Genomic DNA, 26,579 nt, shown 5'->3' on the forward strand with positions numbered 1-26,579 from the left:
CAAACTCAAGTCAGGGTCCCGAGCTGCCTCCCACACCCGTGGCTCTGCCCCAGCTGGCTGTGTGTCTTCTGGCAAGTCCTTCCTCTTCCCCAGGCCTCAGTCTCCCCAGGTGTCAAACGGGCTCCAGAGCTCCCGTCCACCTCCCAAGCTTGTTCTGAGCTGGGGATGACGGAGAGGACTTTTCACCCCTGCAAGATCCCTGATTCCGTTCTCAGCAGAGCTGGGGTGCTCTTAGCCTGTCCCCTCTCAATGCTGTAAAGAGAAATCCCACACCAGCTGAGATATAACTGCAACCACCAACATTATCCAGATGCAGGTTTTATTAACACGGATAGGAGAGAGGTGCCTAGAAGGATACATACGAGCTGTGACTTCCAGGGTGACGTTTACAAGCTCCTACACCTGTTTATTCCCGTGGCCACCTCACAGCACAGCACCACCTACAATGTTTCTCCCAAGCGGAACTCAGCTGTGGGGACAGGCTCTTCCCACCCACAAAAGGATGCCCAAGAAGAGAACGAGATCCTAGTGCCGGGGGCGAAGTTTATACATGGCAAATCCTGGCACATGGCAAGGGCTGGAAGCCGGATCTGAACATGCTGGCTTCAACCCCACCCACCCTCACTGGTTGCTCACATCAATGGCACCCTATTCCTCTCTGGGGATCCCTTAGAAGACACACGCTCATCTTAGGGCTAGGGAGGGGAGCAGGCCTGCAGGGGTGGGGGGAGAGGGACTCTGGGGTCTGTCGCCTGGCCAGAGATGCCGAGTGGGGTGACACAGGGTTTGAACTCATCGGCTGGCTTTCTCACATCCCTGATGTAGGCAGGCAAGGCCAAGGGTTTGACGTGTGTGTAAACTGGGGGGCTCGGGAGTATGGTCAGGCATCTAAGGAGGGGAAAAGGGGGGTCACAGGGGGTAGGGTGCACAGGGCTCAAGACGCTCCTAGGCCACAAACTGAGTTTACAGGCAACGGGGCTCACTCCTCCAAGGGCTCACTGGCCCAGGCTGCTCGCCGCCCAGGGTGCTGCCGCTTCTCTTCAGCCCCCTGCCCCCGGCTCAGGTCATCGAGGAGGCCCAGCAGAAGGCTGGCTTGGCCGCAGGGTCCCCGGGGTCCGCACGGGCTCCCCAGGGCCCTCTTTCCGGGATGCTGGCGTTTCTCGGGCAACAGCTGTCCATCCTCGTCCTCGTCTCCGTCCTCCCCTGCCTCCTCCCAGCTCCTTTGGGCCTTGGAGTCCACCAGTCGTCTGCCTGGGTGCTGCCTCTTGGCGACAGCGTACCCAAGCCAGGAGGCGCGCCGGCCGGGATGCTGCCGCTTCTGCTGACCCGCGTCCACCGCCCAAGCCGCCACGTCGTCCCTCCGGCCGGGGTGCTGCCGTTTGCGGAGTCCCGCGGCCCCTCCTTCTTCCCCTTCTCCTTCCACTCCCTCGTCTGCCTCCTCCTCCCTTTTGCCAGGATGCTGACGCTTGGAGAACCAATCGGGTTGAAAGATCTGGGGCTCTGGGGAAGGAAAGAGGCCAGTGAGGGACCCCGTGACCCCCGGATGCCCCCTCCAGCCTTCCTTCAGGCAAGACAGATTCCCACAGCATTCACCCAGATTCATGGCCTCGCACCTGCCTCTCAGGCCTCACAGACCCAGGCACACTCACACGGGTGGTCAAGGGCATGGCCTTTGGTTCCACTCCCTAGCTGTGTGACCATAAGCTACTCAACTTCTTTGAGCCTCATTTTCCTTCTGAGTAAAATGGGGTGTGGAAGGGTAATAACAGTACCTATCTGAGGCTTGGTGGTTTAGTCGCTAAGTTGTGTCCGACTCTTTGAGACCCCATGGACTACCGTAGCCCTCTCTCCACAGAATTCTCCAGGCAAGAATACTGGAGTGGGTTGCTATTTCCTTCTCCAGGGGATCTTCCTGACCCAGGGATTGAGCCTGGGTCTTCTGCACTGCACACAGATTTAGGATCTGACGCTTAGGAAGATCAAATCCTGCTACAAGGTGTTTGAAGTACTTAGAAGGGTGCCTGGCATTCCAGTGCCTAGTATGAACAGGTGCCTAGTAATTCACACTGTAACACACAAAGAAACTCTCTCTCCCTGGCACAGACTCTTTCCCACCGAAGGTCTGCTCTCTGAAATATTCCCAGAACTGAGATGGAAAAGGAATCTGATTCCAGGAAGCAGTCAACTCGCCACCTGCCGAAGGTGTGGCCAGGGGGAGTTTCTGAAAGGCAAGAGGCTGAATGACTAAGAAGCTCCCTCCTCTGTGGCCGGGTTTCCCTTAACCCTCTCTAGCCGGCGTCCTTCTCTCAACCCGCAGCCCCACACAGTCCCAGCCCTCACCAGATACGCTGTCATCCTGGTCTCGTAGTTGCTGGAGGTCTTCCCGGAGGAGGAGGAGGCGCTCCGCCTGCCGCAGGAGGTCTTCCAGGCCCTGTTGCTCGGACAGGTCCACCTCTTGCTGGGCCACATCCAGCTGTGCACAGCTTCCGGGGACACCCGTCAGGGTCAAGGTCAAAGCCATGGCTAACAGAAACCAGGGGCCAGGCATCTTGGTGTCTAGGGTAGGGAGACAGGACGAGAACATAGGTACACCGCTGCGCTCCCCTCCCAGCCTGCTCTATGGCTCCCTTTTCTATCCCCCGGGATACCCGAGGTGGGGCGGGGGTAGGGGGGAGTTGCAGGGGTATCACCTGTTCAAATACCCTCCCTGGAGCAGGACCATCTGCCACGTTAGGGCAAGGTCAGCTGGAGGATCTGCCTTGAGTCCTGGGTGTCCTCAGCCCTAAGGATGCTTGGACAGCCTGCCCGCCCCCAGGTCTACCTGTGAGAGTCAGGAAGCCACAGGACCCCATCTCCACCACCGCTTCTGAATGCCACTCCTGGAAATGACTTTCCAGGAGTGTAACCACCAAGATTGCAGCGTGGGCCCAATGGCCAGGATGCTAACCTGCAGCGTCGCAGGCTAAAATTCTCCCCCAAGGTTCCCAAAGCAACGGTTTTATTCCAACACGCCTTCTACTGCGTTCTGATTGCAACCCTGACTCTATTTCTAACGCTAAGATTCTAGGGCCAGGCTAGGAATCAAACTCTAAGAGGCTAATTTCAATAGGCTAAAATCCTATTTCTAGCTCCGAGACTGAGATTCTCAGACTGAGGTCGGTTGCCACCGTGAACATCCTGTCTGTAAGGTCCGGATTCGAATTCTAACTTCCAGGCTCTCCCGCCGGTGCCCTGACTGCCCAGCGCGGCCCTCGGCATCCTGGCGCGGACCTGCAGCTTGGGGAAGCCCGGCAGCGGTGGGATGCGAACCTCCCCGCGATGCGCGGCTCCAGAAGCCCGGACGTGCACGCCGGAGGGACCGCCAGCCCTGTGCCCACGCCGTGGAAGACCCGGGGGTGCAAGCGCAGCACCCCTCCCGGGCGCGCTCCGAGCTCCAAAGCCGCCGCTCTCCGCGGGGCGCATTGGAGGCAGGGCAAAGCGCCCCCCTTTCCCGGGCCCCGGACGCCGCCCGCGGGGAGAAGGGACCGAGAGTGGTTACCTGCCTGGCACGAGCTCCGCGGACCGGTCCGGGATCCTGGGCTCCGATCCGGAGATTCGGGGTCTGGGGCCGGCGGGTCAAGAGTCGAGGAGCGCTGGTAGGACCCGGTGCGCCGGTTGCCCTCCTCGCCGCGGGGCCGCTGCTTATATCTGCGCGAGGCGGCGGCGCGGGTGAGGTCAGCGCGGAGGGGTCGCGGCCGCCGGGAAGGGACGCTGACGGCAGCGGGCCCCGTGGGTACCCCGCCCGCCGGCCCGCCTGCCCGCCTGCCCGCCTGCTCCGCCGGAAATCTGGGGCGGGGGCGGCGGGGGCGGCGGGCGGAGGAGTGGGGGGAGGAGGCACGAGCCACAGAATGGGATGCTGGAGGGGGGTGGTTTCTGCATCCAGCTTCGAAGGTCTGATGTCTAAGAGAACACCCGGGTAGGGGACAAAGGCAGAGATGCTGAGAGAATCGCAGAGATGCGCACAGTACAGAATCGGAGGTGGAGATGGAGGCAGAGACACAGGGCAGACACACGCCAGAGAGACTGAAAGACGCAGAGACAGTCAAGATGGGGGGAGGAGTTGGGGGCTGCGGGGGAGAGGGAGGGGGAGTAAGGGAGAGACCGAGAGAGGAGGAAAGTGGGCGAGTGGACCTGGGCTCTGATCTTGACTGTGTCGCCTCTAGAAAATGTCTCCCCCTCTCTGGGCCCAATTTTCTCATCCCTACAGTGAGGGAGGGCCGCAGTTTCTAAAATTTCAAAACTGTGATGGACATGAGTTTGAGTAAACTCCGGGAGTTGGTGATGGACAGGGAAGTCTGGCGTCCTGCAGCCCATGGGGTTGCAAAGAGTCGGACACGACTGAGCGACTGAATTGAACTGAACTGGCCTGTTGGTCTTCCCAGGCGGCGCTAGTGATAAAAGAACCCACCTGCCGATGCAAGAGACACCGGTTCGATCCCTGGGGCGGGAAGATCCCCTGGCGTAGGAAATGGCTACCCACTCCAGTGTCCTTGCCTGGGAAATCCCATGGCCATAGAGTCTGGGAGGCTACAGTCCACCGGGTCGCAAAGAGTCAGACACCGCTGAGCGCGCACAGGCTGCCACTAGTTCATGGTGGGTTTTGTTTGATTCCCACAGTGTTTTGGAAAAAACTCTTGAGTAACCAAAGTTTTACAGCCAGGAGAACTCAGGGAAATTGTGGATTTACAGCGTCTCTTGAAAATCTCTAGGGAAAAAAGTGGGCTTGCATTTCCTCCTGACAACAGCTGCCCCGGGTCACCACACCCTCCACCAATTTCTACTGTCTTCCCAATGTGTTGTGCTGTCATGGAGAAGGGACATTGGAGTTTGTGACCCCTGGATAGGAAGTTTTTTTTTGAATCTACATACCCCAGGCAAAGGAAGTGAAGGGATAGAGGGAGGAGAAAAGCAAAGATCCCATGGAGCTTGTGCACCAAGCAGTCCCCGAAGTCAGATGATGCCTTGGAGGAGAGCGTTGTCACACTAGTCCTGGGAACAGCCTCCACAGTGAAACAGTTAATGGGCACGCACAGTATGCCAGGCTCCATGGTCCCTCTGGAGATATAGAAGTGTGCCAGGCATGCTTAGAGGGAACCACATTTTAGGCAGAGGGAACAACATCAGTGAAGATTCTCCTGCCTCTGGACAGTCTGAACATTATTCTGCCTCCCCAAACAATTGTTCTTCAGGCTAAAACTCGGAGTACCTGTTGTATGTCTCAGGCCATGCTGGTGGTTTGGCAAGGGGAATCCGAGAGTGTTAGTTGTTACTCCTTTCCTTGGCAGAGCATCTAACTTTCCAGGCATGTCCACCACCTCATTGCTTCCCTACATCACTTTTACATCAGCCCTACATCACAAGATAAATGAGATACGGACTATTAGTCCCACTTTACAGGGACATAGAGACTTGGAGAGGCAGAAAGACTAGAGATGGAAGGGAACTTTTAGATCATCAGCTATAGTTGGCTCCTCATTCTTAGATGAAGATACTGAGGCCTGGAGAGGTAACCTGACCACCTTCCCATCTCCCAGACACACTTTGTGTCCCCAGGGTCAGATGTTGGATGGGGGTGGATTACAAATCTGAAATTCCAGACTTGATCTCCCAACCAGACCCCAGGATTAGAAGAACTGCCATCCTAGCTAAGCATTAAATCAGACAGACACCTAGACCTGTTACCTTTCATATATAGTAGTGGAGGTGGAAATCAATACCTTCTCTCTGGGTGGCAACCTGAAAATCTAATGCACATGTACCTTCCCCAAGGCTTCACAGGTGGCGCTAAGAGTAAAGAACCTGTCAGCCAATGCAGGAGATGTAAGAGATTCGGGTTTGATCCCTAGGTGGGGAAGACCCCCCTGGAGGAGGGCATGACAACCCAGTCCAGGATTCTTGCCTGGAGGATCCCATGGACAGAGGAACCTGCGGGCTACAGTCCATGGGGTTGCAAAGAGTCAGACACGACTGGGGCAACTTAGCACGCAGTATGCACCTTCCACAAGACAATCCCATTTCCCAGAATAGATACTATAGACACCCACACCTGCATATGAATGACATACACAGGATATTCAGGGCAGCATGGTTTACAGAGGCCAGAACCGGAAACAACCTGGTTGTCTGTCAATCAGGAGAGGTCTGCTTGAATCGACTGAGGCCCATCTGGAGCTACAGGTGCTAGGTCACTCAGCCGGTATGCAGTAAGCTCCAGGATGTGTTGTTAAGTGAACAAAGCAGAGCAGAGAACAATTTTCACATCTGTGTGATGGTGCAGAAGAGGAACTGTGGTTCTCGTCTTCAGAGACTCCCTCCCGAGGGATGAAAGAGAACAGAGCCAGGGAGCTGGGGGTTGAAGAAGGGGAGGTCAGGTGGGGGCTTTCTTTCACTTGCAGCCCTTAGAGGTATTTGGATTTTTTCCTCTGGGCAGGATTCCCTGTCGACAAGTTCAGTTCAGTCGCTCAGTTGTGTTCAACTCTTTGCAACCCCATGGACCGCAGCACGTCAGGCCTCCCTGTCCGTCACCAACTCCCAGAGTTTACCCCAACTCATGTCCATTGAGTCGATGATACCATCCAACCATCTCATCCTCTGTCGTCCCCTTCTCCTCCTGCCTTCAATCTTACCCAGCATCAGGCTTTTTTCAGATGAGTCAGTTGTTCCCATTAGATGGCCAAAGTATTGGAGTTTCAGCTTCCTCATCCAACCTTCCAATGAATATTCAAGACTGATTTCTTTTAGGATGGACTGGTTGGATCTCCTTGCACTCCAAGGGACTCTCAAGAGTCTTCTCCAACACCACAGTTCAAAAGCATCAATTCTTCGGAGCTCAGCTTTCTTTATAGTCCAACTCTCACATCCATACATGACTACTGGAAAAACCATAGCTTTGACTAGATGGACCTTTGCTGGCAAAGTAATGTCTTTGCTTTTTAATATGTTATCTAGGTTGGTCATAACTTTTTTTCCAAGGAGCAAACGTCTTTTAATTTCATGGCTATAATCACCATCTGCAGTGATTTTGGAGCCCAAAAATATAAAGTCTGTCACTGTTTGCATTGTTTCCCCATCTATTTGCCTTGAAGTGATGGGACCAGGTTCCCTGTCCACAAACCCACAAGCAATAAAAAAAAAAAAAAAAAACAGAATCTTGTCTGAGTCTAAGAGATTCCCTCCCAGGGGCAAGGGGGATCATCGCTCCCTGGTGAACCCATTTCTGTAATCTGGGGTCTGAGTTGCTTGTTAGGTGGAGAGTTTCTGGATGGTTGGGACATGGGATGGAGGTTCCCATATAGCCCAAGGGACCAGACAGGATGGTAAAGGCATCTGAGATGTCCTCAGCAAGCCAACTCTGTCCCTTCCTTCCATCTCTTCTTTCCTTCTTTCAGGAAATATCCACTGAGTCCTTAGTAGCTACTAGGATCTGATCAAGAACTTGGGCACTATATTCATGAAGTGTTTTTGATGCTTTGACCTCTGGGGTCTTGCTGACTGGAGACCCTGACCCTCCCAGGGTAGCCAGTTCCTAGAGATAGTAAAAAACTCCCATGAGAGCACCTTTCATATACAAACTAACTAACCCAGAGCCGTAATCAGCCAGGGTCAGGTACCAGGCAACTAGGAACAGTCCGGATGCCCCAGAGTTTACTGGAATTATTCAAACTTGCCAGTTCTAAAGCTGCCTACCCCACTGTGCCTATTCCTTCCTGAGAAACCACAATAGAGGTTCTTACCCATTCCCCCCCACTCCCTGCTCCCTCTGCCTGCCTGCCTGCCACCAGGTGGATGCTGGTGCTTCCCTTTGTGGCCTGCATGGTGTGATCTGTCCTCCTCTTAGGAGCTGTGACTCACTCCCACTCGTCTCCCCATCTACTGGTCTCACCATGCCTGAATAATGATCAAACTTATATTTTAAAACAGGGACCCAGCAGGATAACAAGTCAGGTTTCTTCTCTCTCTCATGGAGCTAGGAGTCCAGTCATTATATTGCATATATTTTTCTAACTTGCTTTTTTTTCCCCACCTGATGATAGAAATCTGCTTGATTTTGAGACTGTAGTTGCTTATCAGATTAAGACAGCTTTGCTTTTGAAAAAGAATAATGAGATAATTTAATGGTGAGGCTTGGACACTATTTCTAACTCCTAGTACCCATGACTGCCACCCCCACCCACCCCAACATACACACACATACATCTTCCTGCCTGAGGGCTCTTGCTGCTAAGTCGCGTCAGTCGTGTCCGACTCTGTGCGACCCCATAGACGGTAGCCCACCAGGCTCCCCCGTCCCTGGGATTCTCCAGGCAAGAACACTGGAGTGGGTTGCCATTTCCTTCTCCAACGCATGAAAGTGAAAAGTGAAAGTGAAGTCGCTCAGTCGTGTCTGACTCTTCACAACCCCATGGACTGCAGCCTACCAGGCTCCTCTGTCCATGGGATTTTCCAGGCAAGAGTACTGGAGTGGGGTGCCATTGCCTTCTCCAGAGAGCTCTTGAGACCCTGGGAAAGTTCTGATTTCCAGATCCTGCCTTCCCTGAGCTCCTCTAACCTCCTCTCTCAAAGCCCTCTGTTCCATGTTCAGAGATGCCACTCAGATATTGTAGAGTCTTTATCAACCCTAAGCTGCAGAAGGTCTGCCTAGCCTACCTGTTAATTTTTTTTCAGTGTTTAATAAATTTTTATTTTTGAGATAATTGTAGATTCACATGCAATTGTAAGAAATAATACAAAGAGGTCATAGGTACCCTTTTCCCAGCTTCCCATAACGGTTCCCAGCTTCCCCTAGTGGTTTCTATATCCACATGGTGGCTTTTTAATTATAGCAAATGGTACTTCTAAAATATTCAGTCCTAAAAAAAATAAAATAAAAAAATAAAATAAAATATTCAGTCCTTTCCTTTGTATTCAGCTTTAATAGAAATAATAATACATAACAAGCGCCCTCTCTTTCCCAAGATCATAAAAATGTTCTCAAAAAATTTCAGGAAGAAGAGTCCTTTGAGCGTCTGCCTTTTCTCCATAGAAACTCACTCTGAAAATTTCCCCAGTCAGATTCCATTGGAGATTTTTGACTCAACTGATCAATGACTTTATTGATCATGAGTTCACTGTAAACTTTTCAGTTGTTAATTCAGTCATAGATGTATTTCTTTATTCAACAAGGATTTCCAACATACATCCAAGTGTCAAGGATGGTTCCAGCCCAGGGCACACAGCGGTGGTGGGATGGGGAGGGGGTCATAGACAATAAGAGGAAAGCGGGGAGGCATCAGATCTCCCGGGGTCTTGTTGGCGGTAGAGAATAAGAGTATGGATTTTGTTCTCGAGGCAATGGCACAACAGAGGGTTTAAAGCAGGAAGAACTCTGATCTGATTTATCCTTTCAGACCATCCCCCTGTCTGCTTGGTTAATTGTGAGTACATCGCGGGCAAAGAGAAATAGCAAAGCCAGTGAGGAGCTTCTATGGAACCCTTGTTCCTTGTGAAATCTCCCATCTCTCTCACCCCTTTCTGCCCACTGTCTCCTCTTGGGTTCTCGCTCTACTCTGCCTGCGTCTAGGGTATTGGTGCCCCACGGGGCTCAGCCCGAGTCTGCTCCCACCATGCACCAGCCAGCCTTCCTCAGCTACTTGGCTGCACCCGGCCACAAACCAGCTTCCTCACAAAACCACAGAACCGCTGCTGTGAAGTTTCACACCTCCATGCCTTTGCCCCTTTCCTTACCCCTTGCCACCTGTGGGCCATTTATTCTCTCTCTTTTTTTACATACAGACTTTAAGACAACATATTCAGAAACTATGAATGCAGACATGCATACACATATATATTAAATATGCAGAAAGTTTGAACCCCTTAAGCACCTAGAAAGTAGAAGTTGCTCGGTCGTGTCTGATTCTTTGAGACCCCATGGATTATACAGTCCATGGAATTCTCCAGGCCAGAATACTGGAGTGGGTAGCCTTTCCCTTCTCCAGGGGCAGTGAACCCAGGGCTCCCGCCTTGCAGGCAGATTCTTCACCAACTGAGCTATCAGGGAAGCCCTTAAGCACCTTATGTGGAGGTATTAAGTAAGGAAATATTTTTTCTAAAATGAGTGGCATATTGATGTAAAAAGGAAAATCCCATCTTCTTTTTTATTGTGAAAGCTACCTTTCAGAAATATAATATACCGCCACTGGCCTCTCTGCACTCACTATTCCATTTTTTCAAGCAGTCTCAGAGTTGAATCCTGCATTCTTGCTGTATGCCAAGGGTTAGGTCATTAATACGTAAAAGAAGCTGGTGTCGAAAGGGTGGACTTTATAATTGGACACATTCTTTAGAGCCTCCCGCAGATGCTCATTTGTTCATACATCATTTATTTACTCATTTATTTGCTTATTAATCCATCTCTCCTTTTATTTGCTCGTTTAATGAACATTCCCTGAACAAAATTCATGTTGAGTTTTAGGGTCACTGAAGGGATCCAGAAAAGAACACTCTTCTGCAGATGTTAGCAGTCCGGGAGGGGAGGAGAACCTGTCCACATCGATTGCACTGCAGGGTACCAAGTGCTCCCAAGCCCTGGGGCGGGGCCACAGATCCAGCCCATAGGGTCAGGGATGGAAGGTTTGTTGGACAAGACTTGGAGATTTTGGGATGGAAGGTCCTACCAGGGGGCTCTCTCTGACCACCCTGGCTGAAACAGGTGGCCGTCGCCCTTCCCTGCCAGCCTTTATCATGAAGCGCAGACGGGTGTTTATTTCCTTGTCCCTGGTTTGTTGTCTGCCTCCTACAGAAGAACCTCGCTTCGTGAGGACAGCGGCTTGCTCCGTGCTGTTTATCCAGTTTCTGGCCCAGAGCTGGCGCTTGGTAAAGAGTTATTGAACGACTGATGGCACGAGTGAATGCATTCAGCCCAGAACGAGTGCGTGCCCCTGAGTTGCCTGGCCGACGTCTTTTGAACCGAGAGGGCACAAAGGTAGCCCCACCCTGCCCCCCCGCAGTGTCATCTCTGGGCACACACAAGGCAGTCTAGACATTTACCAGAAGGAGGAATGAACCACGTGGGGGGCAGCTTTGGGGGTGTGTGAGGAGAGACGCGAAGGCAAGAGCAATCAGGGAAGGCTTCCTGGGGGTGGACGGGCTGGAGGATGGGGGTACTCGGGACAAGCAGGACTGGAAACAGATGAGCCCAAGCTGTTCGAGGACCTGTTTTTCTTCCCTTCCTGAGCAGAGACATCCCCTTGCCAGAGCAGCGTGGTCTGGAGATGGCTGATGCCCAGGGAGGCTTCCCACGCCCTGTGAGATGCCCAGCAGAGTCGTGCCCCTGTCTGGGTTCAGGGCCAGCCCAGGATTCTATGCTCCCGGTCCAGGCTGATTGATGAGCTGAAGCCCTGAGCCCCACCAGCCCAGGCCCTGTGCCTCTCTGAGGTCTTACATTCATGCCGAGAGGCCAATTGCAGGTCTGTGTGGCCCAGATTGTTTCTAAAGAGCAATTTTCCACTCTGCTGGAGCTGGCTGAATGGAGCCTGCGATCAAAGAGGGCCCAGGGTGGCTGAGGCGCCGCCAACCTGCAGAGCCGGCCGCGGAGCGGAACTCACGAGGGCGGCTCTGGAGAGTGTTGTCCGATGCATGAAGGTGACGTGGAGCGTGTACGCAGAGTGTTCAGGGGCACAGCTGTGCATCACGCAGGCAGCTTGAGCGTGCGTATGGACGTGTGTGCGGTTTGTGTCTGTGTGGTGTGCACGTGCGTTTGTGCCCAGGGATACAGGTCAGGGGGTACCCGTGTCACACACATTATCTGTGGCTCAGTTTGGGGCCGGGTCTGTGATCATCTTTGGGTCCAGTTAGTCCCTGGTGACCCCATCTGGTGAGGACACATGGCTGTAGGTTCAGTGAATGGACCACTCTCATTGCCTCCTTCCACACTGACCTGTAAATTCTTTTCTTCTTTGTTCTTTGCTATCTGAGGCTTCCCAGGTGGCGCCAGTGGTAAAGAACCCGCCTGCTAATGCAGAGATGTGGGTTCAATCCCTGGGTCAGAGGAAGATCCCCTGGGGTAAGAAATGGCGACCCACTCCAGTATCCTTGCCTGGAGAATCCCATGGACAGAGGAGCCTGGTGGGCTACAGTCCACGGGGATGCAAAAAGTCAGACACGGCTGAGCAACTGAGCAGACACTGCACACACATACTCTACTAGCTAGCCCGGTAAGTTGACACATGTTATTATAACAGAAGGAACTCCCTTGCGGACATAATGTGTTCACCTCTCAGGGAGTTTAGCACACAGTGGGTGCTGAGGAAGGAGATGAATGTGGAGAGGGACAGCAGAAAGAGATTGTGTGTAGCAACCAATGCCTGGGTGCCCCACACAGATTTTTTTCTCATTCAACGCACACAGGCGTATGAGGGCAAAATGATTCTGCCTCTTTAAAGAAACCGAGGCTCGGAGAAGCAAAATGACCTCCTCAGAGTCACACAGTCAGGAAATAGAGGAACTTGGCTTTGAACTCAGGTTTGTGTTATTCTAAAACTCGCCCACTGGGACTTCCCTGGTGGTCCCCTGGTTAAGAATCTGCCTGCCAAGGCAGGGGACATGGGTTCGATCCCTGATCCGAGGAAGATCCCACCTCCCTTGGGAGCAATTAAGCCCATGCACCAAAGTTACAGACGCCCGGTTATCTAGAGTCCGTGCTCCACAACCCAAAACCAACCTCCAGTCACCACAAATGGAGAAAACCCAGTGCAGACAAAAATAAATAAATAAAATTTTAAAAATAATAAAATGCTTTATTAAAATAAATAAAAGTTTCTACTTTATCCCACTGGAAGGGAAGGTACCCAGTTGAAAACAACTAGTGTGAGGATGTTGATGCATATGGAGAATTCTTTTGCAAAATTTTCTTCAATGTTTTGCTTACATCTTCTCCCCACTAAATTAGAGGGAGTTTTCTATTTTAACAGAAAGGAATCCATACCTCAGGCCATCAGCCCAGACTCTGATGTCTCAGGGCCCATCATGAAAAGTGAGACTCTCCACTTTTTAAATATCACAAAGCTTATCTTTGGATCCTCTCGGGAGGATATACGCTGACTCTGATGAGTCCAGAAGTGCTCTGGGTGGGTTGGGGCGGGGATGGGTGATAAACCGTGGGCTGCCTGTGAGCCACAGTCATCGGTGGAGGAGACACCACGTCATCCATCAGGCCCGCCAGAGATAACAAGCCCCCACCCCTGCCACCGCTCCTCTTATTACAGGAGAAAAATGAAAACCAACCGCAAATCACCTTGGCCATTTAGGTATATTTATCTTGCTGTCAGCCACAAGCAGGCTCTATGCCAATGTTCTGGGCTAATTAGAGCTTGTCCTTGGAATATATGGAGTCTGAATTCTGAATATTGCAAGTAGGGGAGCAGGTATTAATCTGCTGCTAACGTTGGGCCATGAGTCAGGGTGACAAGAGATGGAGGAAGAGGACCCCAGCAGGTGCTGACAGAGACATCCAGTTAGTTTGGTCCGAGGAAAGGCTCACTGTCCCTCCTAAGAGTTCAAGTGTTTCTTTTTATTGTCTAGTGGGAAGTCACTTGTGAATCTGGACCGGATGCCATTGTGTTTTGGCCTCCTATATCCATCCTTTGACCTCCGGGAAGCAGAAGGAGCCATGGTTGAGATGGTTGGATGGCATCACCGGCTCAATGGACATGAGTTTGAGCAAGCTCCGGGCGTTGGTGATGGATAGGGAAGCCTGGCGTGCTGCAGTCTATGGGGTCACAAAGAGTCGGACACGACTGAGCAACTGAACTGGACTGAACTGAAGCAGAAAGAGCCATCTTTCCTCCTGGGGAGGTGCCCTATCTCCATCCAGAGTGGCCTTGATGGCCCACCAGCCACACCAGCGCATCCCAGCACAAGGAGCCGGCATGTGGGCCAAGCTTGGTCTATGAAACCCACTCTCTCCTGGGACTTAGACTCTTGGGTGGAGACATGCCGGAATTGTGGGGGGCACTTGTACCAGTAGTAAAGACAGTGCTGGGATAACATGGTTGGAAAGTCATTGCTGCCTGGACCCTCCAAATCCCTCCTTTTTTTTTTCCTGGTTGTTGTTGTTCAGTTGCTAAGTAGTGTCTGACTCTGCGAACCCACGGACTGCCGCATGCCAGGTTTTCCTGTCCTTCGCTGTTTCCTGGAGTTTGCCCAAACTTATATCCATGATGCCATCTAACCCTCTCATTCTCTGTCGCCCTCTTCTCCTCCTGCCCTCAATCTTTCCCAGCATCAGGGTCTTTTCCAATGAGTCGGCTCTTCATATCAAATGGGCAAAGTGTTGGAGCTTCAGCGTCAACATCAGTCCTTCCAATGAATATTCAGGTTTGATTTCCTTTAGAATTGACTGGTTTGATCCCCTTGCTGTTCAATAGACTCTCAAGAATCTTCTCCAGCACCACAGTTCAAAAGCATCAATTCTTTAGGGCTCAGCCTTCTTTATGGTCCAACCCTCACATCCATACATGACTATTGGAAAAACCATAGCTTTGACTATATGGACCTTTGTCAGCAAAGTGATGTCTCTGTTTTTTAATACACTGTTTGAGTCAGTTTCTGCTGTCCTTTCTGTCACTTGCAATGTAATGACTAACAGATGAAACTCAAAGAAATAAAGGGATCCCAGGGCAGGGAAGAAGAATCATGTGACACCAGAGCAAATTCCCCTGTCTTAGCTTCTGCCACAAACTCTATAGGTCTACATTCAAGTACCAGCTCAGCCAATGACTTGCTGGAGGGGAGAGGGAATTAGGTACCCTACTTAACATCTCTAGCTCAGTTTTCCTTCTATAAAATGAAGATGAAAATGATTCTTAAGCACTAATAATAATTTTTAAAGTTTTCAACTAACTAATTGATTACTACAGGCTAGTCTTTATACTAAGGATTTTTCCCATGCATTATTACATTACATCCTCATAAAAATTGAATGATGTAAGTATTATAGTTATTCCCATTTTACAGATGAAAAAGCTGAAACCCAGAAGTTTGGGCAATTTGCCCAAGGTCACTAGATGGAAAACCAAATCATTGACTCTTAACTAACATGGTACACAGCCTCTCAGTTGTTGAAAATATCCCTGGCCGTGAGGGGCAGGGAGCTTTGCTCTGCCTGTTGGTTCACAAGCTCTAGCCTCTTTGTTACTTATTCTGCACCTCTCAGAGGTAACTCCAATTCTACCTGAGAAGTATTCCTGTGAGGAAGTGACCCGAAGTCTCAGGAGTCTCTGAGAGAACAAAGCAAGTGCAAGGCCTTACCCGACGTAGGGTCATGGGACTCTGCTTGGCCCTATGGACAATATGTGAACTGCACTTTCAAAAGATGGATGGTTTCTCCTGGCCTCCTCTGTATGTAGCCAAAAGGAGGCCAGAAAATTTTAAGGATACTAATGCTTCAAGTGATTGAGTGAATGAGTGAATGGACGAGTCAGCGAGTGAATAAATGAATAAATCCATGAATGAGCAAGTGAGTGAGTGAGATAGAGGTAAATTGGTTTCCTGCCTTATGGAGCTCCTAGGTCAACTGGAGAGCTTCCCAGGTGGCTCAGGGGTAAAGAATCTGCCTGCCAAGGCAGGAGCCTCAGTAGACCCAGGTTCGATCCCTGGGTCGGGAAGATCCCCTGGAGGAGGAAATGGCAACCCACTCCAGTATTGGTGCCAGGATAATCCTGTGGACAGAGGAGCCTGGTGGGCTACAGTCCTTGGGGTCACAAAGGGCTGGACAGGACTGAGCGACTGAATATCACAAAGGATGCAGATGAACAGTGAGATGAGGAGACACCTAGGGAGATATCTGGGAGGGTCCTGGGCATGGGCACTCCGTCTTTGTAGCAGCAGGGGGCATCTCCTTCCTGGGGTGGATGTGTTCGCCAACAGAAAGAGTCGGACATGCCTGAGCGAGACTGAGCACCCGTGCACGCCCAGGGCAACCGGGAGACTAGACGCACATAGTTTAAATGGGCTTCTCTGGCCGTCTAGTGGTTAAGAAGCTACCTGCAAAGGCGGGGGGCACGGGTTCAATCCCTGATCCGGAACGATGCCACATGCCGCGAGGCGACTAAGCCGGTGTATCACAACCATTGAGCCTGCACGCTGGAGCCCACATGCCACTAGGGAGCCCTTGCGATGCGACTGCTGAAGCCCTTGCGCCCTAGAGTCTGTGCTCTGCAACAAGAGAAGCCACCGCAATGAGAGGCCCACGCATCGCAACTAGAGAGGAGCCCCTGCTCACCGCAACTGGAGAAAGTCGGCACGCAGCGACAAAGACCCAGGACAGTCAATTAAGCAACTAATTGATTTAAAAAACACTATAAACAGCTCAAGAACACTTATGTGCCGAGACGTATAGCACCGAAGCTGTGTCACCGTGGAAGATGTCTCTGTGGACTGGAGAAGCCCAGTCAAGTATGAAGTGTGAGGAGGGGGCTGATTGGGGTGCTGAAGAATGGGTAACATCAGAAAAGCCGGAGCAGAGAGGGTCAGGCACTCAGGAGGGGCCACCTCGTGCAGCTGGAGAAGAGGAGGGCATGCAGGAGACTCACCGCCTCCCTGCAGACCCACTTCGCCCTTGCCAAGGTGAGGGCGATGCCTGTAGCAGCACTAAGCCAAGAGTTATTTGTGGGTGCAGATCTAGGGCATGGATTCTTGGGGGAGAAATCATAAGGAAGGACTTCTCTGCACTTGAGCCCACAAGTGGGGTGCAGAGGTGAGCCAGACCATTCCATCACAAACATCCCGATCTGGCCGTGGCAAAGGTTGAGGCTAAACTCATCTCCAGGGCTATCCTGGGGGCCTAGTGGCTGCAGCAGGTAGATTTTCCTTTATTGGTTTTGGGGCCAGAGAGCTATTCAGAACAGGAAGAATGATGCTCAGATAAGCAAGGGCATCTGAGGAGGTGGGTGGGACCTCAGAAAGCACTCTGGACTGGGAGAGTCCATTCCTCAGCCCAACACGGCCTTGCCTTGTGACTGGGGCAGGTATCGTCACCTCTCCATTCCACAGGTTCCTCATCTTTACATTGAAGGAAGTAAAACCTTCCTCATGGGGGTCATGTGAGGGAATGTGGAATGTTCTTGGCATCACGCTGGCTTGGAACAGAGCAGGTACTTGGAAAAGTATCTGACTTTTCCCCAACGGGCACTGTTTTTGGTTTTGTTTTCTGGCTTTTTTTTTCCCTCTCTATTTTTTGTTTGTTTGTTGTTAATTTTTGTCTTTTTAAATTTTTTTTTTTGTTTTTAAAAAAATTGGGGGGCACTTATTATTGGAAACAGAGTTAATTTTTTAAAAAAATTTAAAACAGCAACCGTGTGTCTGCTTGTGGTCTGGGTAGCAAAAGTGTATTGGTCAGAGTCAGGCCAAGAAATAGATGGCATCTTCCAACTGGAGAGTTTGAGGATAATTCAATAAAGGGGATATTTATAAAAATACGGGCAGAGTGTACAAGGTATCATGCAGCACCTGAGAAAGGTGAAGGACCCCTGTCAGCACCTTCGAGCCTGAAGGGAGATGAGAGGAGGCAGTGGTCACCAGAACCCAGAGGAGGCAGGGGATGGGTGGAGAGGGGCGTGGCCGGAGCTGCAACCCTCAGTTCAGGGACCCCCGACCCAGAGAGGAGCCGGGGGGCTAAACACTGCAGCCTCTTTCTCCTCCCACCTCTCATCTTCCCTGGGACTCGCCATCGGCCAAACCCAAAAGAGAACCAGGGGCCCAGGGAGCCCTGAAGACTGGCTTGCTCCACAAGCACGGAGCAGGGAGGGGAAATGGACAGTGGATCCGGATGGTCAAATAGAGAGACCCAGGGAAGGGGGTCTCTGAATGCCCTGCTGGTAATAGACTTGGAGACCCCTCTCTGTCACCATGCTCCCAAACCCTCCATCTTCCAATTGCAGCCTCAGCCAGTGTTCCATGGCGCGGAGAGGGGAGCGCAGTGATGACTACCCTCTGATGAAAGATAAGCTTGGTCTCTGCAGGGATGCAGCTTGAGGAAGAGGGTAGGACACTGTGACATCCTCTGCAGGGATGGGCAGGGCCGGACGTCGAGCGGGAGCTCTGCGGATGCTCTTCACGCCCAAGGCGCCTCATGATTGATGAGCCTCTCGGGTCCAACAGGTAGGGAAATGAACAGAAATTTTCAGAAGAACATTTAATAAATTCTGGCTGGAGTCACGCAGAGAGAGACACCCTCCACTCACAATTACCGCCGGTCATTTTTCAGTTCACACTCAGAGAGTCACAAACGGATTTGCTGCAGCTGTCAGGATGGTGGGGGCTGGGGTTTCAAGCAGGATTTACCAAGTCCTGGCACTTGCCCTGGGCCTGGGAGGGAGGGCAGAACGCTGAGATGGGCCAGGTCACAGCCACCGGGCTGGTCCAAGGCAGACAGAGGTCAGGGTTGCCAGCTCCTAAGATGGGATGGAATGGACAGGCAGGCGGGGTGTGGGGAAGGTGGTGGACAAAGTGTCTCATGTTCAACACACACGGATGGACACACGTGGAGACCAATACAGAGACTCAGACACACACAAGGACACACGGAGACATGAAGACAGGCACACAGGAACATTCAACAGGGACACACAGAGACACACAGAGTGGGATTCGAACCCAGGTCCATCTGAATCCAAAGCCCAGCCTCTTTCTGCTCCACTGTCTAAGGCCCTAGAGATGAAGGGTCACGCTTCATGTGCACTTAAGTCCTTTCCAGGGCTTCGTTATTCTAAGTAATGCTGCAATGGATATCTTCACGTTTTAGATATGTCTTTAGCTTAATTCTCAGGAGTGAAATTAATGGCCTAGGTCTCCACTCAGGTACCACTCTGGTGCAGGGGGCAGACTCTCCGACTCTGAGCAGGTGGGATCAGAAGCAGATTGCTAGCTGTCTTACTCCCGCCCTGAATCAGGTCCCTGCTGAGTGGGAAGGGAGGGAGGCAGAGGCAGCAGGCCCTTCTAATGAGCAGAGAACTCATCCAGGCAGGGCTGGCCATCGATTGCCCGGCTCCCAGCTCACTCCAGCACCCAGGGAGGCAGGAAGGGGCGTGCGTGTGTCCCCAGGAGCAGCATGGCCTGAGAGTGGAAAAGGAGGGAGTCTGGGAAGATGTGAAGGGCGCTCAATCCCGTGGAGGTGACAGCAGACCAGGAGAGCTGAGTGAGTGTGCCAAGTGCATCACGTCCTTCGTAAGACTGAAGTTCAGAGAGGGAGAGTGACTTCCGCAAGGTCACACAGCTGGCATGAAGGTCATGACTTCTGTGTCTGAAAGTCTAGAAGCCGAATAGGCAAACATTTTAACTCTCTAGGTTGACACCTCATTTCCATCACAAGTTCTCTCCCTACTAAGAAGTGGGAACTTAATCATTTCAGAATCTCCCCACCCCTACTGCTCAGTGCCCGGGTTTCTATTGTTGTCTAAGGAATCACCCCCAGGTTTAGTAGCTTGCAAGAAGAACTGACAGAATAACAGAACAGTCAGTTATTGTCTGGACAGGTCTGAGGGCCGACTGGGCTCAGCTGGGGGGTTCCCACTCAGGGTCTCTTGTGCTGTTACAGTCAGACAGTGGCTGAGGCTGGAAGTACCTTGAAGGTCCCCTCAGTTAGCAGCTGATACTGGCTGTTGGTTGGGACCTCAGCCAGGTCTGTGGCCTGGAAAACCTACGTGTGGCCTTTCCAAGGTCCCTGGGCTCCCTCGCAGCAGGGTGGCCAGGTGCCCAGAGCAAGTGACCCAAAAGAACCAGACAGAAACATCTTGTTTCTTCCATTCCCTCCCCAGGCTGGAAAGAGTGGGAGCTAGGGGCTGCAGCAGTGACAATCCAGATAGGAATCCAAAGCCCAGCATAGAGGAAGTGCTCAGTAAGCGTTAGTTTCTGCTCCTGGGATCCTTGTAAGTTACCAAAGGGGACGGGAAGGGCAAAAGGCATGAGGGTTCAAGGGTTCACGGAGCCAAGCCGGGGGTCGATCGTGACACGTGACCCAGGAGGGACCTCAAGCTGGTGGGTCAGGGCTGCTGGGGAAGGTCCCAGCTGCCCCGTCATGGCAGTGTTTGAGCACAAAGCCAGGAAGGAAGGAGGCTGGAAAAGGGTTCACTCTCTCCACGGGGCCACTTTGACTTCCCCACACCGCAGATCCTGTGGGTGGGCATTCCAGCTCTAGGACCTTGGTGAATGAAGGAGGTGGGCCTTGCTGAGCTGACTTCTGGTGTCCGAGTGCCTTCCTCTGGCAGGATGGGGGTGGACTAGACCCCCATTCTCGGTGCCTTCTCAGGGTGGCTGAGTCAATTAGAGGCTTTGCCGGGAGGTAGCGGAGTGTGTAATAACTCTCCTTGTTTCATTAGGAGCACCGTGTTTCATTTAGATAAATGTACTGCTGGGCAAAGGAGAACTGCTGAGTGGGTGGCGGTGAGAGTTGGGGCTGGGGGTTGGGGAGAGGTGGGGCTCTTTGGCTTCCGGCGACTTTGTGCATCACCACCTCTTCCCACTGCCCGATGCTATCTGCAAACTAGGACTCCTCAAATTCCCTGAGCCTCTGACCAGGTAGGTCCAGGGGGTGCCCCAGGTGACTCGGACGTAGCTGGGCCAGAGCATGCCTAGGAAGAACCAGTAAAGGAAGTGAGGCTGAGGTCGCTAAGGACCCTGAATGTCACTTCAGACAGTACACGCGACTCCAGTCTACTTGTTTAGAACAGGCTGGATGTCGGGACAAAACTTAATTTGAAAAGAGGAGTTTGGAAGCAAAGCTGACCAGCTCCGGTGCTTGTCTTGCCAAAATACCTGTTCACCCACATCTGTTCAGGGCCAGGCCTTGTTATGAGGACTGTAAGGGGGACAGACATGGGAATGGGAGCCTGAACTGTGACAGAGAGCTGCTTCTAGCCGGGGAAATGCAAGGATTAGCTCTGCTTCCCGGAAGTGGGGTCTTTTGGGTTGGGCCTTGAGGGATGAATAGGAGCTCAGCCAGCAGAGTGGGAGGATGCAGTGAAGAGAGGCAGCTGGACTTCTTTTCCCACAGGGTCTAGTTTATTCCTGTGTGGTGGCCCACGTCCTGCCCTTCCCTCACAAAGCCCCATGGTGACCAAGGAGATCCTGGTTTCCAAGGCTCCCTGGACTCAGCATCTCCATGCACTTCCCCCCACCCTCCATACACATCTAAAGGTGCTATCTCGAGTCACCCGGCAGAGTGGGACCATCCGGGTGACAGTCTTCCTCACTGTCACAGAGTTAAGGGTCCCAGCTACCCCAGAGCCCTGTGAACAGACTTGCTTCGGCTTTATAATTTTTTTTTCATTTCTGGGCCTATTATTCTCACATTTAATTAATGTTCCGCTTGACTAATAAGATATTGAAAAAAAAAAAAAAAGCAGCTGGGATTGCCTGGGGAGGCTGGAATAATTGCACATCTCGGGAAGGAGGGGGAGAGACTTGGGGGGCTGGAAGCCTTGGGATGGAAGCAGTTAGACCTGCAGGAAGCTCAGCTTCAGAGAAACCCAGCAGGTGAGCCCGCTCCCCTCTGCACTTTCACCCTGGCTGCACCCCCGCACCAAGGGTTTCTCACTTCTACAGAATGCCACCACCTCAATTGTCACTTCACCCTGCCACCTCCCAGGGCAGCTGGGGTAGTGGTCCTCAAAACTGATGCTGGGAAAGATTGAAGGCAAAAGGAGAAGGGGCGGCATCACCGACTCGATGGACAAGAGTTTGAGCAGACTCCAGGAGATGGTGAAGGACGGGGGAGCCTGGCATGCTGCAGTCAGTCCATCGGGTCACAAAGAGTCAGACACGACTCACCAACAACAGAGACAGTCCATCGGGTCACAAAGAGTCAGACACGACTCAACAACAACAGAGACTCCCAGGGTGTGTGTGCAAAATGCAGGCTCCTAGACCCCTGGTGGCTTAGAGGGTAAAGCGTCTGTCTGCAATGTGGGAGACCAAGGTTCAATTCCTGAGTCAGGAAGACCCCCTAGAGAAGGAAATGGCAACCCACTCCAGTACTCTTGCCTGGAAAATCCCATGGACGGAGGAGCCTGGGAGGCTGCAGTCCATGAGGTCACAAAGAGTCGGACACGACTGAGCGACTTCACTTCACTTTTCACTTCAGCCCCACTCTGAGAAGCACGTGAGTGTAAGCCCAGGAACCTCCATTTGAGCACGGCCAGTCCAAGTGCTTCAGATACAGGCTGAACTCAGACAAAGTCTAGGAAATCATGATTTGAAGATGCTCCCTTCTCCTCTTTTATTAAAGGGGCACAATCACGGCACTGTTAAAAGAATCAGGATCCTTCCTGGCCACTCTAAGCAAGCACTCAATAAACCTTAACAGCCACGATCATTGTGGCCTTGTTTCTGCAGGGGCTGTGTCTGGTTCCCTGCTGTCCCCAGGGCCCAGGGGAGTGTTTGGCTCTAAGAAGGTGATCAATATCATCAGGAAAGTGGTTTTCTCCAGGCGGCAGTTCCGGGAGGCAGAGTGGAGGGTGAGGAGCTGAAGTTCCTACTTCACCCTCCTGTGCTGTTTGAATGTTTTAACATGTGCATGTATGACTTTTCAAACTTGTTAAACTGTATATTAATTTGTTAAATGTCTCAAATAACCTTCTTGAGGCTTTGGGTGGAGAACGTGTTCTCTTCCTAAGGCTTTTTGATTAAGAGCAAAGAGTGCAAAATCTGATTCCTTGTAGCCTATGGACGTCCCATTCAATCCATGTGGTCTGCACCCAGAGAAATGCTGGTTTGAGGGATCTTCGGGGCTGGAGACTCCCGAGAAGTCCCTTGGACAGCAAGGAGATCAAACCAATCACTGGAAGGACTGATGCTGAAGCTGAAGCACCAATACTTTGGCCACCTGATGCGAAGAACCTTTTCATTGGAAAAGACCCTGATGCTGGGAAAGATTGAGGGCAGGAGAAAAAGGGAGCAGCAGAGGATGAGATGGTTGGATGGCATCACTGACTCAATGGACATGAGTTTGAGTAAACTCCAGGAGATAGTGAAGGACAGGGACACCTGGCATGCTGCCGTCCATGGGGTTGCAAAGAGTCAGACACGACTGAGCAATAAAACAACTACGGGGCTGGAAGCGGGTATCTGACACCCTCTGGGCAGACACTTGAGATCCCTCCGTCTTCTGTACCTGCCCCATCCCCCAACACAGTCTAGTTGTTGTTTGGTGTAGGGAGCTTGGTAAAGACTTGTTCATGGATTGAAAAGGCTGGCATAAAACTCAACATTCAAAAAATGAAGATCATGGCATCCCGTCCCATCCATCACTTTATGGCAAACAGATGGGGAAGCAATGGAAACAGTGACAGACTTTATTTTCTTAGGCTCCAAAATCACTGCAGATGGTGACTGTAGCCATGAAATTAAAAGACACTTGCTCCTTGGAAGAAAAACTATGACCAACCTAGGCAGTATGTTAAAAACCAGAGACATTATTTTGCCAACAAAGGTACATATAGTCAAAACTATGGTTTTTCCAGTAATCATGTATGGATGTGAGAGTTGGACTATAAAGAAAGCTGAACGCCAAAGAATTGAACTGTGGTGTTGGAGAAGACTCTTGAGAGTCCCTTGGACTGCAAGGAGATCAAACCTGTCAATCCTAAAGGAAATCAACTCTGAATATTCATTGGAAGGACTGAGGCCGAAACTGAAGTTCCAATAATTTGGCTACCTGATGCGAAGAACTAACTCATTGGAAAAGATCCTAATGCCTAAAGATTGAAGGCAGGAGGAGAAGGGGAGGACAGAGGATGAGATGGTTGGATGGCATCACCAACTCAATGGACTTGAGTTTGGGTAAGCTCTGGGAGTTGGTGATGGACAGGGAGGCCTGGCATGCTGCAGTCCATGGGGTTGCAAAGAGTCAGACAAAACTGAGTGACTGAACTGAACTGATGGATTAAAAAAGGCACTGAGGGGGCTTCCCTGGTGGTCTAGTGGCTGAGACTTCTTGCTCCCAAGGCAGGGGGCACGGGTTCGATCTCTAGTCAGGGAACTAGATCCCACATGCCACAACTAAGACCCTGCTCAGTCAAATAAATAAGTTTTTTTTTAAAAGTACACTGGGGCTCAGAGAGGGGCCAGGACCTCCCCCAAGCAGAAGCAGTGGTTAAGGCCCAGGCTGGGAACCGGAACTGCCTTGTTTAAGAAGACAAAGCAGGGACTTCCCTGGTGGCCCAGTGGCTCAGACTCTGCTCCCAATGCAGGGGCCCTGGCTTTGATCCCTGCCCAGGGAACTAGATCCCACATCTAATGAGCTTTCATGTTGAAACTAAGACCCAGCTCAGTCAAATAGATAAATAAAAAGAAAATACATATTTCAAAAAGAAAGAAGAGGACCAAGCAGCTGTTTCCCGGATGGCTGTATGGCCTGGGGCAAGCGTCTCCACCCTCCAGGGGCCTTTTATAAAAGGGGCTGTTCTTCCTTATCTCAGAGGCCATTCACAAAGGGGCTTAGCACCGCCTCTGACCCCTGCAAACTCCCAGTACCTGGAAACTACTAGTGATGTCACACTTATCAACACCTTTGTCATTGAGATGCCACCCGCCCGGGAGCCACTGGCCCCACTTTCCATCTGAGTGAAATTGGGGTTGTCACTGCACTTCTCTGGGCCTTGGCTGTTGCTGTTGTTCAGTCGCTAAGTTGTGTCTAACTCTCTGTGACCCCACGGACTGCAGCACGCCAGGCTTCCCTGTCCTTCACCATCTCCCCGTTTGCTCAGACTCACGTCCACTGAGTCGGTGATGCCATCAAACCATCTCGTCCTCTGTCGTCCCTTCTCCTCCTGCTTCAATCTTTCCCAGCACATCTGTGTGTTAGTTGCTCAGTCATGTCTGCCTCTTTGAGACCCCATGGACTGTAGCCCACCAGGCTCCTTTGTCCATGGGCTTCTCCAGGCAAGAATACTGGAGTGGGTTGCCATTTCCTTCTCCAGCATCAACATCAGGGTCTTTTCTAATGAGTCGGCTCTTTGCATCAGGTGGCCAAAGGATTGGAGCTTCAGCTTCAGTCCTTCATGACGCATCTACAAGATGGGGACGGGCACAGTAACCATCCTCACCGATAACCATCCTCGTGGGGCTGTTCTGAGCTGATATTTGTGAAGCGTTGAGGACAGCACCCTTCACAGAGTGGGCCCGCGTGTCAATCAGCCGCGGGACGAGAGGCCTGCTGAGCCCCGAGAATGGAGCGTGCCTGTTCGCCTCCCTCCTCGGCCCGTCCCTCTGGAAGTCCCGATCAGAGCTGTCTGCATAATGAATGTACTTCTCAGCCAAGCACGGCTGAGACCACACGGCTCTGACGAATGAGGCCTTGGCGACAGCACCACCATCTATGCAATTAAGCAGCTCCATGGCGCCGGCGAGGTGACTGACAGGCCACCAGGATGGGTGGGACCACAGCCCAGGCCAGACGGGGCCTCTGCTGAGACTGGAGTCTGTGCGCAGGGGCTGACACCCCCACCCCGCCACCCTGCCTGGACCCAGAGTCTCCTGGGCTAGGAAGGCCCCCTCCTTCCAGGAGGGCCACATACGTGCCACATGTTTCATGATAATGCTGGTGTGACGCAGGAGCTGACATTTAATAAGCATTTAGAGAGCGCATTTCATGTTCAACCATAAGTACAGTGGAGACTCCTCTAATAGATAGGAAACTTGGAGCCCGGAGAGGCAGAGGTACTGACCCAAGGCCACCCAGCTGGGCTTCAAGCCCAAGTCTGTCTGTTCTAAGACCTCTCTCTGAAAGATTGCCGTGTTGCCTCCCACGCATTACTTGGGTAAGTTCCTGGCTGGGCCTCAGCTTCCCCATCTGCAAAATGGTCCCAGAGGACTGAAGTGGATGACCTCCAAGGGCTCATTCTGCAGTCGTGTTTGTGGTGAATTAAGTCGTCTGAGGGTTTTTTTTTTTTTTTAAATCAGCCAGAAGGCTGAGCAGGGGCCCGTCTTTGAGCTGAGACTGAGCCCTGCTGCTTCTCAGAGACTGACATGCCCACCGTGGCCCAGGAGATAATTAACAATACGCTAGCATTTCCCAAGAACTTACTGTGTATCAGGCACGGTTCTAAGAATGTGAATTATTTTAATCCTCACCTTTCCCTAATGTACACAGTCTATGCAATGCAGACTACCTGCAATGCAGGAGACCGGGGTTTGACTCCTGGGTTGGTAAGATTCCCCTGGAAAAGGAAATGGCAACCCACTCCAGCATTCTTGCCTGGGAAATCCCACAGACAGAGGAGCCTGGTGGGCTACAGTCCATGGAGTCGCAAAGAGTCGGAGACGACATAGTGACTCAATCACCACCACACAGGCTACAACCCCTGTTTTCTAAGTGAAGGGACTGAGGCGCAGAGAGGCTGAACAGCTTGCCTGTCCAGAAGCTGTGGGTACCCCACCCAGCACCCCTCCCCAGGCTGAGGCACCCACCCCCCGGCTGCCGTGAGTGTTGCCCGCTAAAGAGCACAGCTGCCTCCTTCTCCTGACAATTGTCCTTGGCCGATGGGACGACCTCATCCGCAGAGCCCTCC

The 26,579-nt window shown here is 51.9% G+C and overlaps 1 protein-coding gene across 1 annotated transcript; it reads right to left on the reverse strand.

Moving 5' to 3' along the window:
• Positions 1 to 784: 784 nt before the first annotated feature.
• TRH (thyrotropin releasing hormone) lies at positions 785 to 25,407 on the reverse strand. Its single transcript, XM_061127786.1, has 6 exons — positions 25,116 to 25,407; positions 20,587 to 20,642; positions 4,003 to 4,106; positions 3,539 to 3,939; positions 2,341 to 2,556; positions 785 to 1,500 (listed from the first exon to the last, which is right to left on the reverse strand). Exons 1-6 carry the CDS (start codon positions 25,405 to 25,407, stop codon positions 980 to 982), a joined length of 1,590 nt encoding a protein of 529 aa, XP_060983769.1. The 3' UTR covers positions 785 to 979.
• Positions 25,408 to 26,579: the final 1,172 nt, after the last annotated feature.

This window comes from Dama dama, chromosome 24 (genome assembly GCF_033118175.1).
Source record: "Dama dama isolate Ldn47 chromosome 24, ASM3311817v1, whole genome shotgun sequence".
NCBI classification, from domain to species: domain Eukaryota; kingdom Metazoa; phylum Chordata; class Mammalia; order Artiodactyla; family Cervidae; genus Dama; species Dama dama.